The sequence below is a fragment of the Atta colombica genome, unplaced genomic scaffold (assembly GCF_001594045.1).
Source record: "Atta colombica isolate Treedump-2 unplaced genomic scaffold, Acol1.0 scaffold12, whole genome shotgun sequence".
NCBI classification, from domain to species: Eukaryota; Metazoa; Arthropoda; class Insecta; order Hymenoptera; family Formicidae; genus Atta; species Atta colombica.
Window position 1 is genome coordinate 4220676 of NW_017259206.1, and position 16393 is coordinate 4237068.

The following is a 16393-nucleotide window of genomic DNA, read 5'->3' on the forward strand; positions in this document are numbered from 1 at the left end:
ATCAGTTCGGTGATGTAATAGTTGCAACATTGTGATTGACAATATAATGTCACTTATTCTTTTTTTTTAACTTCGGAGCCACTGACGTAATGCTACGTCCGTTCACAAGTTAAAGCTGATAAGAATTCCGCTGTGTAACCAAGAGAGTTTATTATTTTCTGTTGATATTTATTATTATTATTATATCTAGTATATCTGTTATTACTTATATATCTATTTTTTTTTCTTGGTATCTTGTACTATTCTGCCTTCAGAAATGTCTGTCTCCGTTTCGTGATAGTTTTATTATTTTATTCTCTTTCATTTTAATTTATTTTTTACTATAAAACTTTTATTTTAAAATTCTTATTGTAATTTATTAATTTATTAATTTATTAATTTATTAATTAGTTATTCTGCTTTATTCTAGTTTTCTAATTCAATTATTTTGGTAAAAGCCTGTAAAAGCCTTCAGAAGTCGCTGTAACTGGATAATAGTTCCGTTCGTCGCAGCTGCACTCTCTATACGTTATATTTTTTAAAAATAAAATTGAACTAGATTCTTTCAAATAAAATATAATTGAACGTTGAAGAGAAGAAGAATGGAGACAAAAAGTACGAAAAGTTTAGCTAGAAAGAACTGAAATGTAAAGCCTGTATCAAATTAGAGTTTGAGATTGAGATTGAAATTAATCCATTAGAAGAAAGAAAGTCAATATTAAGTTTAATGAAAATTTGAACAAATTCAAAGCACATTCAAAGTGCACATACTTTGATTAGTCAAATTTAATCTCAATTTCTAGAGCAGAATATCGTAAAGATCTACTAGATTAAAAATTAAAATTGAAATTAGATTGAAATTTAACCAATCAAAAGAAAGATAACTGATATTAAGTTTAACTGATATTAAGTTAAACTTTATTTGATTGGGCCAATCTAATTTCAATCTCAATGTCTAGTCTGGGAATCAATCGATAATTTGTTTTCTATAAGAACTAGTATACACTTTTGGAACTTAAAGTGAAATAGATATAAATAGATATATTCAATGAAAACGAGAGAAAGAGAGTTCTAATATATAATAATTTATAATTAATATATAATTTAGTGTAGGAATAAAAAAACAGACCTCACCTAATTTTTTCTCTAAGGAAAAGTAAAAATTTTTCGTATACAATGTGAATCTGTACAACACATACCCCTGGTGAAAATTTTTCTCATAATTTTTATACGAATTGAAATTGGATTTTTCAAAAATACTCAGAAATACTCAGAAATATTCGAAAAGTTCTACATCTTCTTTCAGAATTTTTCATACAAGTGAATTCTGAAATATTCTGAAATTTCTCATCCCATAATTTTTAAAAAGTATTCTTAAATATTTTAGATTTTATAACATTTCATTTAGAAATTATACTTACAAAAAAATCTTAAAAATCTTACGCTATTTCATAATTAACATATATGAAAAATTCTGAGAAAAGATATAGATTTTCTGAGAAATGTTTCAATTCATATAAAAAATGAAAAAAGAGAAAGTTATAAAATCATAGAAAAATTCTGAAAAATTAGCACGAAACCGTGTAAAGTGAATTTTCTTATGATGTCCCTGATAAAAATTTTTCAGAATTTTTCACCAGGGACATCATAAAAAAAATTCACTTTACACGTTTTCGTGCTAGAAAAAAAGATTACGTGATCGATACCCTCATACAGTCTTTACTGGACGTGCGGTCAGCATTTAAATCAACTCCGGATGCTCCAGATAATACTCTCCGACAGCTGCAATCCCATAGTCGGTAAAGTGGAGCACTTTCCGCAGCTGCAGACTGACGCGGCGAGGGGGTGGATGGGAGGGATGAGCGAGAAGTGGGGGATCGCAGTATCTCGTAGAGTGGCTGATTCGCTACGAAGTACGACTTGCCGCTCTCTTCATTGCTCTGCTCTTCACTCGTGTTGTGGCGCCGACGAGGTGCACGCGGACTGTTCCTGTTCCATCGGTGAGTGCCGGCAGGTGGTGGGTGTGTACGGGAACGTTTCGGTCTCCCGGTCCAGGCGCGAAGGAAGAAGAAGAAGAATAAACTCTCGAGTTCTCTCACTGCCTCGAGCACCAGTCATGGGCGGTAAGTCTGAGACAAGTTTTGCCGATCCCGAATGATCGCCACGCGGCCCAACTTGGGCTCGCCGGCCGATAACGTCGTTCCGCCGGTCTTGACCTGATGACCTTCGTTCGCCGTTTTCACGAGCGCGTCTTAATCTCAATCTCTCTCTCTTCTCGTGACGCGATCGGATTTGCGAGACGAATCCATGATCGGAACTCGGAGCCATTCAATACACGTGCGATGCAGACGTGTATCGAAGAGGTGAACGGAGATAGCCGGAGCCGATTGTTTTCGTTTTTTTTCGTCCGGACGAGGCTGAAGAGCTTGGCTCCGGAAGCCGCGACCGCGCTAGAAAGTTGAATTTGCGGCGATAATTCGAGAGTTAAGAAAGTTAATAAGTTTTTCGAGCCCGCAGGGCCATCGGTTCATGCAATTTCGAATGTCAAAGCTGTTCACTTTTCATTTCCCGCTCGCCTCGATTCCGCCATGAACTTCTTCACTAATCGCAAGCATGAACTTTCTCACGAATCGACTACGTGATCGATTGAGGAATAATCGCGCGGAGTGTCGAGTTTAAATTTAAAATCTTTCACGTTTCTTAGTGAAAAATTTCACGATCGCTGACCGGGGAAGCGATTGTATAACTTTTTAAAAATTAGATCGAAAATGTGAAAGGTGAAAATTTCTATCATTGTTTTCAATAATAAAAATTGTCACTTTTCATGGTTCCTTAAAGAAAAATTACTCGATATATCATAATATTATATGATGATTATTATTATAAAATAATAATGATATAATATATTAAATAAAAATAATAATAATATAATAATAATATAATTATATGATGATGATGTCGACAATGATGATGATGATGATGATGATGATGATGATGATGATGATGATGATAACGATGAATGATTTTATTGACATGCAATATAAAGTATTAAGTGTGGGAAAAAGTTTGTGGCGTTTTTCCCGTTAGATGGCATTTAAAAAACGCCACGAACTTTTTCCTATACCTAATAAAAATTGATCGCTATTCTGAAAATTCTAAACACCTTCAAATTTAGATTGAGACAAGCGTTATACTCCAGAAAGAAAAAAGGAAAGTGTCTACTAAATAGAAATCGGCACTAACAATAAGTCTAGAAAGAATTCCTTAGAGTGCGAAATATAATACACACATCATATAAATCAGATAAATTATTAGATATAGTAAGTATTTCATATTCATGTATAAATTTTAAATATAAGTCACAAAAAAAAATTTCTCGTGCTCTTTGTACAGAGTCTTTGAAGTAACGTCTGCAAATAACATGAATAATTATCATCTGATTTAAAAAGACCAATCCCTATACAATCCTCCTAAGAGATCAGCACCTTCACACAGACTATCACGCTAATTGGTCGCATAATTGGCGAGTAAAAAGGCGAGGCTCGCGAAGAAGCTCTAACTGTGTTCCACACTTTTCTCTCTCTCTCTCTCTCTCTCTCTCTCTCTCTCTCTCTCTCTCTCTCTCTCTCTCTCTTTCTCTCTCTGGACGCTGCATTCCTCGTGTACACAAGAAATAAGATAACAAGATAAGTCAGCGTCGCCGGGATATCTCTGAAGTCTGACGTTTATTCCTGGCCGACCCTCCAAGAGGGAGAAGAACTCGGCGGCGCCTTGCCAAATACTCTCCCTTATTTTTATTCTTCCGCGGAATCGCCTGCGTACTTTCGGCGAGATTTTTGCCGCTCCGTGCCATCCTCCTGCTGCTCAACTTTTCACTCGCCCGATTGTTCGCGCAGGTGTGTCCGAATGCGCGCCAGAAAGTATTGAAATGAACACTCGTGACATCGCCGACGTGTATATTTAGGATATGCCGCGTAGTTTTTTTCTGATACGCAGTATTTCTTCAGTATTTCATTTTCAAGAAAAGGACGATTTTGCTAAAATATTTAGCTAGATACAGATCTGAGAATAATAAGTTATTAAATTAATTAGACTATTGTTGTAATTGTTGTATAATTAATAATTAGATTATTGTATAATTATTAGGTTATTAAAATAATTTTTAAAAATGCTCAAATTGGTTGTCAAAATTATTTGCAGCATTGCTCATCACACTTGAAATTCCTATGTACATATTACAATTATTTTAATAATCTAATAAAATTATTTTCATACATATATATAGCTAAATTTTTAGATATTTCAATAAAATTATTCTTTCGGATTCCATCTTCGCGCGTCCGACATAGGTAGAGAAACCCGTGGAACGTAAGATTTTACGGAACATAAGATTTTTTTTGCATAACGTGGAACGTAAGATTTTACGGAACGTAAGATTTTTTTGCATAAAAACTGTATCACACTATCATGGAGATTATAATTACGGATATCATCGAACGACTTTTTGCGACGTAAAAACTATTCGCCGACGACCGATACTCAGAAAATATACGTTAATTAAAATTAATTAAAAATTAACTCCTGTGAATTACCTTAATTTTTACCGGCATTATTTGCAGTTTAAATTTTCGTGTTTTAATTAAGAGAAGAAATATATCAAGTATGAAATTATCGATATATTTATATTCTGCAATAAACAAAAATTAGTCAATAAAATCTGTATGAGTAAAGTAATATTTTTACATTGTAAAGTATGTTTGATTTGATTTCTTTTCTCCTATTATAACAAAATCGATTAAGATTAAAATTATCTTCTACTGAAGAAGTTTACATTAATTGGAATTCTGGTTGAAAATAAACAAATCAAAATTTTTTTCTGATTAAATTTATTATATCTATATAGTAGTTATCTCAAATAGAATTCTTACAATTCTATTTCAGATAATTAGAATTCTGACTGATATAATCAGAAGTTTTTAGTTCGTTTATTTTTAATTATGAAATGTTTCGCGGTGCTTATCAGTTAAATTCTAATTTCCAATTCACAATTCTTGGTTTCCAATAAATCTGATTCCACTAATGTAACTGCATTAACTTTAATTTTAGTTCAATTTACTTTTTATCTTTATATTAAATTATATATATGATAAAGAGTAAATTTCTAATTCTAAGAATTAGAAAAAGATAAAGATTAAGTTAAACTGAGATTAAATATATACTCTGATGGAACTCGTTGGTGAAACTAGGTGTGGATTTAATAACCAATCGTTTAGATAATCTCGTGCCAAAACTTTTCGATTTTATCTATGGAAGATACGAGCCTCGATTGTTCTCACTGCGAGACTAATGAGACTGATGAGCACGTCGCACCGGTCTCGAGTGACCCGCGATGGCATATCAATTGCGGCGCATGTAATTGAAAGTTATACGATAAGAGAATGCTTATATATCGATCGCCACCGGCTATATCTTGAGAAATATTTATTTTCCACATAAAATCTAGATTATTAACATCTAGAAATATTATATATCTTCTATGATAAATCAAATCATTATCATAATACCGAATGTAAATAATTAAAACATATTTGCAGAATAATATCCGATGCACGAAATAAAGTAGTCCAATAATTATTTTCTTTATTTATTTTAATGTTTCCAAGATTATTAAATTTTATCTAGAATATAATCACAGAGATTTACTTAAAATCATGCATTGTCTAAAAGGAGTTTTACTTTTATTGATTGAAAAGTTATTTTAAATAAACTGAATATCGATTTAGATGAGAATTTTTCTCATTTAAAAATTAGACTAAAGAATTTTATTCTAATGTAGAATTTTCGTTTCGCCATACGATTTCTTTCCATTTTGAGTTTACCTTATTTATCATTGATTGAGGTTTCATTTTTTTTTATCTTAATCTCTTAATATTTGTGAATCGTCTTCTTTGAAAACCATAAGAACAAAAAACTTTATTACTTTCAGCATTACAAGCCAAGAGGGGAACTTGATTAACACTTGATTAATAAACAAGAAAGTGCAAATAATTATTTTTAAATAATTATATGCACTACAAATAAATAATTAAGGAAAAATGACGTGCGAGATATTTCGTGCAAGTCAACTAATTGTCAAGTTCATTGGACCTTTATCGACAACTGACGATACTATTTTTATGTGATCTCAATCTTGACCTCGTCTGCTTTGGATTCGAGCACTAGTTTGGGGCACGTGTTTTCTTCGTAGTGCTCTCGTCGTAAAAATAGACAATGTGCGCAAGAAAGTAGCGATTAGCATCCAAATTAAAAGAAAAAAGAGAATATATGATTAGCATTCAAATTAAAGACAGGAAGAGAATCCGATTATAGATTATAGATCAAGCAGACTTCTAATTTACCATGTAAAAATGTTATTTCAGTTATTGTATTTTATTATAAATTATGACTAATTTTTTTCCTTATTGTAGAATATAAATACATAGATAATTTTGGATTTGCTTTTTTGTCTGTCAAACGTGAAGCTTTAAATTCCTATAGGAATACTGGAAAAATTAAGAACGTTTAATTTAAGATTATCAGTCAAGATTAAAACTTGTAGACTCTTTGATTGTATCGACGATGAGTGTCGATTATCGATGACTGGTTTTTGCTAGCACATGCATTGCAGAAAATAGCTCGAGGATATCCATATTATTCATGTTGATGCAATTTGCAATCGCGAATCTTATAAGGAAGTAGCCAGGTTTTGACGCTCAAGTGCTTGACCTAACGCAAGACGTATGAATGCATTTCGCCACGAATACGAGACCGGCTCGCTATTATAAGAGCTGGAAGAGCGGCTTGTATAAATATAAACCTATGCCGGCAGTCTGCCTCCTCTCAGGTTTCGAGTATTCTCGCACCATAACGTTATACGTGGAAGACTTCACCTCCGCGTCTCTCAAAGGAAAGATCAACCCTCGCGACAGTAAATATAGCGGGTGCACTAAAATATTTTTTTCGTCTCGCGTCTCTCTTGTAATTTATACGCGAAAAATAGCTTCGTGTCTGAAGAGTAATTATCCTATTTCAACATCAGTCGCTGGAAGATTAATTCTTTCACTTTAAAATTAGACAGAAGAATTCAAACAGTGTAATGCAGAGTTTCTGATTTCTTTTCATCTCGATTCCACCTAATTTTCTATCGATTGCAAGTCCCATTTCTTAATTTTAATCTTGAATATTTTTATAAATAGTATACGGGAAGAACGATTTTGCTGAAGTATCTAGAAATTTAGCTACATATAAGTCTGAAAATAATTTTATTAAACTGAAAATAATTATGTAGAACACCTAAATTGCTAGAATCTCAAAATTTTTTGTAGTTTTATTCATTATACTTGGGCAATTAATTTATAATGGTTCAGAAGAATTATTTTCATATCTGTATTAAGCTAAGTTTTTATTTATTAAGTAAAATTGTTCTTTCTATATACTTTCATTAAAATATTCTTCTCTTTTCTCAGACCTTTTATATTATACAAAATAACTTGTTGTTTTGCGTTACATTTATGTTACGTTGCTTCGCTCCAAGAGCGAAAATTAATTTTTGTCAGATGGACAAAAATTGGGAGACGAGTAGGCGGAGGAAACGTATCGCGCGATCAATCAAATTAGGCGTAATGGAAATGAAAATATATAGAGAACAGAAGAGCGAGTAATGAGAGGGAGTACACACGTCGCGTTTTGACATGACTCTGAATGCTCGATCTTGAAAACACCGGTAGCTAGAAATTCGATCTTCCTCCTGGCTCTCTTCTTCCTCCACTTCTTTCATCTCCTTCCACTGTCCGTCACATTGTCATCATCAACATATATCTGGATTCTAAAGCGTTCGCCTATGCGTATTTTGCTATAACGACATTCGAATGACGTTATAACACAATCTTATTATGAATTTCAAAGCAGGGTCCATATTATGGAACCGTTTGGAATAAATTTCAACCGAAAATTATTCTGTTCCTGAAAAATATGATATCTAAAGATATCTAAAGATTAATCATTTTGATCAGAATCCATTTCAAAATAGTTTCATATATACTAGGAATATATTGAAGAATGTTGCTGATTCTCAATAACTTTTCTTTTATTATTTATATAAAAGAAATTTTTTTCTGTACTACGTAGTTTTGATCATTGAATCAATGGTCTGATCGATGTCTTCAATCACGTGTACATATGATGACATTCTTCCTCGTTCACGAGGTTATCGTGTGTCTCGGGACGTATTTGGCAAGTCCCTAATTCCGCGCCAGTGTTAACAGTCATCAAGTAGATTTTGATTTGAGAAATTATCACGGAACGCGATTGAAAATGTGGAACTTTGTTCACAAAAAAAAAAGGATTATGAAATACTTAAAATTTTAGTCAGATTTGATGAATCTCCAAAATAATTATGTAGAATGTTCGGACATAACGAGCATAAAGGACGGATTTGGTGAAGTATCTAAAAATTCAGCTGGATACAGACCTAAAAATAATTTTGTTGAACTATCAAAATAATTATAAGTTTTAACATTCAAATTGCTAGAATGTTAAAACTTTTTACAACTTTTTTTTTACTTTTTGTTTGTTTCTCATGCTTGAGATTGCTAAGTGATTATTTTGACGGTCTAACAAAATCGTTCTCAGATTTGTATATATCTAGCTGAATTTTTAAACACTTCAGTAAAATCATTCTTTCCGATTCTTTGCAATGCAAAACATTGTAATAACCAGTTGAATCTCCTACATAATTATTTTAATAATTTAACAAAATTATTTTCAGATCTCTATATAGCTATATAAATTTTTTAATTTCTTAGATTTATCAATAATAATAATAATAATTTTAGCAAAATATCAAGCAGCACTTTTCGTGTTGCTTAATATTTTCATTAAGAAAAAATCAATTTCGCATTCATGTCATAGAAGTTTCTTTCAAAATATTTTCTTTATCCGGAACACTTTTATGTATTACGTTTCTTAATATTTCATTTTACGTCATAAATATCTAATTATCAGTTTCCTTGATATCTTAAATAGCAAATATTGTCCATATTTCTAGCGATCTTTTCCCGATAAATGAACCTTGAACCGACAACAAGTCGTTATTGCATAGCTTGCGCCATTTTTCGTCTTGTTTATTATTGTTTTTATCGGTGCGTAAGAAAGTCAACTAAGTTAAATTTAGCACATTTGAAGAGCATAATTATTATGTAATTATTTATGTAATTATTATGCATACATTATTATGTAATTATTATGGATTTCGAAGCGGAATTCTAACGCGACCATTTTTCCTCATATCCCATCCGATTTAAATACAATAACAAATTGAAGGATCATGACGATGAAAGTTCTAAAAACCAACTACAAGTATCTCGCAGTTTTGCAAAAGATGATAACCGGAGTTTCGTCGTAAATTTACCTAAGAATAAGTGATGTGTTTTATCCAGGAGGGAAATAGAACACAGCCAAAACTCGTTGGTCTGCTTACGCACGGAGGATAGTACGATATCACGCAAAGTAGAAATAGGATACGTTATAAATAAATACGCGATGAATTACGCGCCTGCGAAAAACAAGAGATACGCCTCTGCGATTGCAACTCCTTCGTTCTGCCAACTTTTTACTGCATGGATAAAAATTTTTGCACGTGTCCGACTGCATTTTGCGACTTAAATCCCACTTTCGTTATCGTACATTTAACGTGCACGACGATTTGCATGACAATGCAGGAAAAAACTATGCATTTGCATTTGTTTAAATGAGTCATTTAGTCTCATTGTCACATAAAATTGTCACACACATTTGTAACAATTTATTTAACTTTTTAATAATAAAATATTTATAGTGAAATCAATATGAAAATTTAATTGTTAATTATGGACGACTATTATAGCAACAAGTTACAATTATTTTATATCAAGAATTCAAAAGTTTCTTTTAGGTTCCTCCCTTTCAGTGTAAGGATTTATTTTGAAATTATATAGAAAGGGATTTTCTTATTTTATACAATTTGTCTGTTAAAAATATAATTTATTAGCCATCATTGAGAGTTTTCTTCTCAGAATATGCAATGCATCTATGTTGTAAAATGCAGTCATGAATATAAATAATTGCAATTATAAAATCTCTTGTATCGAGTCAGGAGGAAGTGAGACCAATGCGAGAGAACTCTAATTATATATCCGGAGTTGGAAGACTGCCAACATCACCTTCGTTTTCGGCTTTTCCTTTCGTCTAACTTGCATTCTTCTGCGTTCTCGTGGTAGGATGCATTGGATTTTTGTGTCGCGAAGAGCAGGCACTGATATATTATTCTAGGCACCAATACCAATGCAGTTTTTCAAGAATCATTCATCAAGAATTCGATAAAAAATATAAATATTTGATCTTATAGTCTTTGTCTAACTCATAAAAACTCACAAAACATGGTTCATTTTTTATTTGTTATAAAAATAGCAAAATAGAAAAGGGTATATATAGACATTAAGCGCAGAAATTAGTGGGCATGATAATAATATAAAAGTAAATGATAATAATAAATAAAAAATAGTAAAAGTTTAATGAAAAATTACATATTGGGTTGTCCGGAAAGTTCGTGTCGATGTTGAAGGAAAATTGAAACGCAGAAAATTTAAATTTTAGTATACATTTATTAAATTATATAGGTTAGTCGGCACGAACTTTCCGGACAACCCAATATTTCAGCTCAATTTTTAGCCATCTTCAGACCATAAGATAAAATTACATTTATCTTATGATCTGAAAGTGGCTCAAAATTTAATCGAAATATGTATTTTTCATTTTCATTATACTATCGCTATTTTTGATTTATTAATATATTAATTTCTATGCCTAATTTCTATATGCCTTTTTCTATTTTGCTATTTTTATAACAAACAAAAATGGAGGATTATTTTGTGAAAAATTTTCATAAATTATACCAAGATTAGATCAATTCGCATTTTTGATTGTTGCATCTTATATATCCTTTTCTATTTTGTTATTTAAATTATAAGAAATCCTTATTATTGTTATGAAAGTAATAGACATTCCTCAAATCATCTTACAACTCTTTTTGTACGTAGCAATATAATATATGTAGTTTTTTTTTTTCATGAATTTGAGGTAGATGACTGTAAAAGTGCACGTCTGTAAAATGCGTACTGATTGTACGATAACATTTGAACTTAGCTGAGTTCGTTGGCATAATTTTACCGCCTATCTTTAATTGTGCTTACGTAAGATTGTAGATTAATTTGAAAATCAATGTTAACCGTGAAATTATCGATCTTGCCACATCGCTTATCGATGCGCGAAATCACAATTGGCTTCGCGCATTCTTCGTGTTGTCTGGAATTGAATCGAAAGACACTACAAAACAGCATATTTACATACAAAATCCATGCTATTTATTTTGCAAGTGTAAATACAGTATCTTTAGACCATTATGATATATAATAGGAGTAATATTGTGTAGTAAGTAATTGATACAAAAACAATTTACAAAAAAATATCTGTATTGATACAGAAAGAACGATTTTGTTGAAATATTTAAATAAAATTTTCTCGAGTTTGGCCTTGAATGACACTATCCCATATCTTACCGTGCGCGCATGTTCTGGACATATTCACTGGATGTAGATTTAAACGTCAGCTTTGCCGTAGTCACCGAGTTTAAAATAGATTTGGCCCGGGTGCATCTAATAGAAGCGAATACCCCATCAAGCGTTTTATTGTATCTTTCTTCATCTTTTAGGATATGCGTGGGTTACACTGGCTACGAACGATGCCTATTCTCTGGGAGCCCTGGTTCTGGCGCATTCCTTACGCCGGGTCGGCACTAAGCACGAATTGGCCTGTCTTGTCACTCCCGGAGTTACGGCAACCATGAGGTATTGTCGTTCCCCAAGTTCAATACAGCGATTACCGGATGCAACACGCAGATTAGCTGCCAAGTCGTGTCGTGAAAATTGAAACAAACTTCTCATATTTATAGCATTTGTATTTATTCAACATTCGATTGTTATTACAATAAAAAGTTAAACCTCTTTTTATAAAAATGACGTCGATTTTACAAGAATCTTAAGTTTAGTGAGAGAAATTAATTTTTATTTATTTAATTTTATTGTAATAAATGTCTATTTATTTATAATGATTTATTTAATAAAATGTATATTAAATCGCATTTCATGCGATCAGAATTGTGTGTATTATGGTATAGCAACAATAACGTGTTACTCTTCCAAGCTTTTCAATTTTTAAGCATATCAATATTATCTTATTAAAGTCTTGATTGCTCTCTTAATTAAAGAACGCTAATATTTTGTGTATCTTAAGGTATTAATAACAGTAGTCAACATTTTGCGATTTATAAAATGTTTTAACTATATAATGACATTAACTAAATTCTAATTCCAACGTGTAATTAGCGTCTTGTTTGCGTTAGGGAAAAATTGGCTGCAGTATTCTCCTTGGTGCAGGAAGTCAATGTTCTCGATTCGAAAGACGAGGCGAACCTGGCCTTACTGGCTAGACCAGAATTAGGCATTACTTTTACTAAATTACACTGTTGGAGACTAACTCAGTACGAGAAGTGTGTATTCGTTGATGCAGATACTCTTGTGAGTAACGCGAAATTTTGTTCAATCTATAAAATATTTGATACATATATTTTTTCATTTTATATATTATAGTATTTTTACATCTGAACTAAAGCTAAAATAGGAATTGGATTTAAAGTTTTTAATTGCACTATTTTATTCTTTGTTATGATATATTTAAACTCATAATATATAACTCATTTAAAAAATGAGTTATATATTATCTATAAAAAAATAAAATACAGTATAAAAGTTGGAATTAAATCTGTTAGAAGAGAAACTATCACCATTAGTATAGATCTATTTAATTATTTTTTTTAGGTTGTACGAAACTGCGATGAGTTATTCGAGCGTGAAGAACTATCGGCCGCGCCCGACGTCGGCTGGCCTGACTGCTTTAATTCCGGAGTATTTGTATTCAGACCATCTCAACAAACGTTTGCATCAATCACCGCATTCGCCGCTGCTAAGGGCTCGTTTGATGGCGGTGATCAAGGCTTATTGAACATGTACTTTAGCGACTGGGCTAGCAAGGATATCTCCAAGCATCTACCGTTTATCTACAACATGTGTTCTACTGCGACATACTCTTATCTCCCCGCATTTAAACAGTAAGCGTTTACGCTCTTTCGATTCGGCAACAATTAAAAATCTTTCGTTTTCTAATTCTCATTTATATCCTAGATTTGGCGACGACGTGAGAATAATACACTTTATTGGCATAACAAAACCGTGGTTACAGTATTTCGATACCCTGACTGGCACCGTCCAGCCACCACCGGGATCAACGCATTTGCAACCGCTGTTGCAATTATGGTGGAATATATTCTGCGAGCGAGTGCATCCCCAATTATCATCCTCCATGGTAAGTTTAATTATAATCTGTTTTAGTGCAGTATGCATTTAATGTGCTAAAATGACGAATGATAGTTCTAAACTGACACTCGAAGTGCGTAGTTTTTCTACTAAATTTTATATTTCTAATAAAGAGAGATCTTTTTTGTTATTAATCTGTGAATAACACAATTTTAATCATTTTATATTTATGCATTGGCTGCAAAAAATTAATATTGTCGCAATTTTTGTCTTATATTTATGCATTTGTTTTACAAGCAAAGCAGTGAATTATATGCAATTATAAATAATATGAGGGTAAGATATTCTTACATACGCGTCTGTACTACGTGTAGTTTTTCTAGATTATTCTGTATCTTAATATTATTATTTGAAATAAGTAGGATTTATCATGTCATACAGTAGATAAAAATTATGATGCAATTTTGAGAGCTTCCATCATCACAAATTTTTTAGAATTCTTATTACTGAATATTAGAGATTACATCGAGTTGAATTCAGTTTTTTTTTATAAATGCAACTATATAAATCTGAGATTTTTCACATTGCTTTTTTAATGATATTTTTTTAATGCTGTATGAAAGCTTGCAAAAAAGTAGCATTTGAGAATATAGCGTTTTTTTACTATCTTTATATGATATGAAGTGTAAATTTCTTGGCATTTTAAATATATTTTGAACCCGAGAGTCTCTAGAAAGAATTCCTTAATATCATATTTTAATTTTACATTATAGGGTTCAAGGTATATTTTTTATTTGTCTTTGTACATTTTTTTGTATAGTTCATATTAATAGCTGCATTTCAATATAATTTTACATATTTTTATGATATATTGCGTATAATTTTTTAAATAGTAGTATAATTTTTTAAAATAGTATAATTTTAATACGCAATGAGAAATTATATGTACATTTTTCATCCTATAAAAATTTATCAAACGCATAATGTGGCTATTAATATGATTGGATATTAATGGATTTTTCCAATATTAAACCAGTGTCTATTTTTTTTCTTTGATCTCTGTTCTCTCTTAACTCATATACTTATTATAGTTCATGTAAAAATTTAATTCGGTCGCTATACATAATAGCGTTTAATTGCATTATTCGTAATATCTGTAATGAATGGGTCGAGCATGAATGTTATTCGTGTGGCATTTTGAAACTACCCAAGCAACACAGTTATATTTAAAATATGTTTAATAAACGTTATAAATCGTGTAATGAACGAATAAACTGGAAAATAAAAATAAAATTTGTTAAAATTTGTTACGTTTTAACAACTACACGTTTAATAAATGTTATAAAAATGTTTGTAACGTCTGTTAAACGTTTTTTACTCATTTAAAATACCGTTTAATAAATAAATATTTAATAACATCTGTTTAACATTTTTATATAGCATAAAAAACGTTTCAGCTAAACTTTTTTTAAACGTAAATTGTCTGCTTGGGTATTGATATACCACAAACTTTATTTTCTTTACGGTGAAATAACATTTTACATTATTGCTATCGTGTAAATGTCAATGTATAATGGAAGACATAACGCTGTAAGAAAAATGGACACTGCCAGACACTTAGTTCAATACTAACCGATCGAGTGTGCATTTTTCTGTTTTGGCATGATGCTTGCATAGGCCACCAGCACATTGGCTCCAATTTGGCACGCATTTGCTCCCCCGTCCTATGTACCCCCTTTCCCTAAGATCTCCGATTACTCCGCAACAAATAGCAACAGCTCTCGAGTGCCGGATTTTTCGGAATTTAAAGATCCCTGGGAAGACTATTCTCCGCGGGATGATCTGTTTCCGACTGATAATAGCGCACTGAATGATAAGAGCGAAAATTGTTACTGCGGAGTTAAAGAGACGGATGCTGTTCGTCAAAGTGATCATAGTGCATCCCTCGCACACAATCAGCAATTTCATTACGAGCAACAGCATTCATCTTACACGCCTATTCAAACGTATGATCAACGTCAAGAACATGCAACTTTTCATTTTGATGAAACTCGTAATCAAGAGCATTCTGTACAGCACACTGAACATCATCACTGGCAGCAACACAGTGAACATAGACATCACGATGAACAGCATCAACATGAACAGTTGTATCATCATGTGCAACATCAACATCACGAGCATAGGCATAATGAGCAGCAGCATTATAACGAACAGAAACAACATAGCGAGCATCAACAGTTACATCAACATGATTATTACAGAAACAAAACGGATGATCATCATCAGAATAAATCTGCTGAAGTGAGCCACGAGAATCACGCGCAACACTATTCTAGTGATAATAGTCATCAAAACGCGAACCATCTGAGTCATACTGCTTCTCATAATGAGTTTCATGCGCAGTATACTAGTAATCAAGATGCCCAGGATAACTTTGCATCTCATTGCTATCGATGCATCGAAAAGAATAACAAGCAGGCATCGGAAGCTGTGAATAAGCAAACAGACACACGGAGAATCGATTTCCTTCCTCCCTCTCCTGAACCTTGTACAGATCTCCACAATGTAGCCACGCGATCTGACCCGAATGTAACGGAACATCTAGACAATGCAAATGTAAGTAATTGTTCCCATATCCTTTTTTCTTTTCTAAATTCGAGTCGATTATATTATCATTGTACGCTTCCGTACATATTTCTGAGAATATCTGCTTCATTTTGCTAAAGAATAAAGAATCATGAATGCATTATGATAAGTATACTTCTGTAAAGTCAATTTTTTTACGATACATTACATGGCGCATTGTGTCATCCGTGTATTCATTTATTTTGACAATGCTTGGGACATTACTTGCACTTTTATTGGGAATATTCATATATCATTATCAATATTCATCATTTAAAATCATTTTTGTCATTCATTTTTTTATATACACATTTTCATTCCATAGCCGGTTATGAATATAT

General features: G+C 32.0%; 1 protein-coding gene across 2 annotated transcripts in view; it reads left to right on the plus strand.

The window, feature by feature from the left end:
* Positions 1–1886: 1886 nt before the first annotated feature.
* Positions 1887–16393, plus strand: part of LOC108694462 (titin) — a 19711-nt gene continuing 5204 nt past the window's right edge. Inside the window, exons 1-5 of one of the 2 annotated variants that reach the window (XR_001932082.1) lie at positions 1887–2102; positions 11765–11900; positions 12455–12629; positions 12930–13219; positions 13293–13473. Coding sequence is in view for 1 of the 2 variants with exons in the window: in XM_018203983.1 (XP_018059472.1) it covers positions 2096–2102; positions 11765–11900; positions 12455–12629; positions 12930–13219; positions 13293–13473 (789 nt within the window). In the remaining variant the exon portion in view is untranslated. The remainder of the gene's footprint in view (positions 2103–11764; positions 11901–12454; positions 12630–12929; positions 13220–13292; positions 13474–16393) is intronic. The other variant, XM_018203983.1, reaches the window with a different exon arrangement.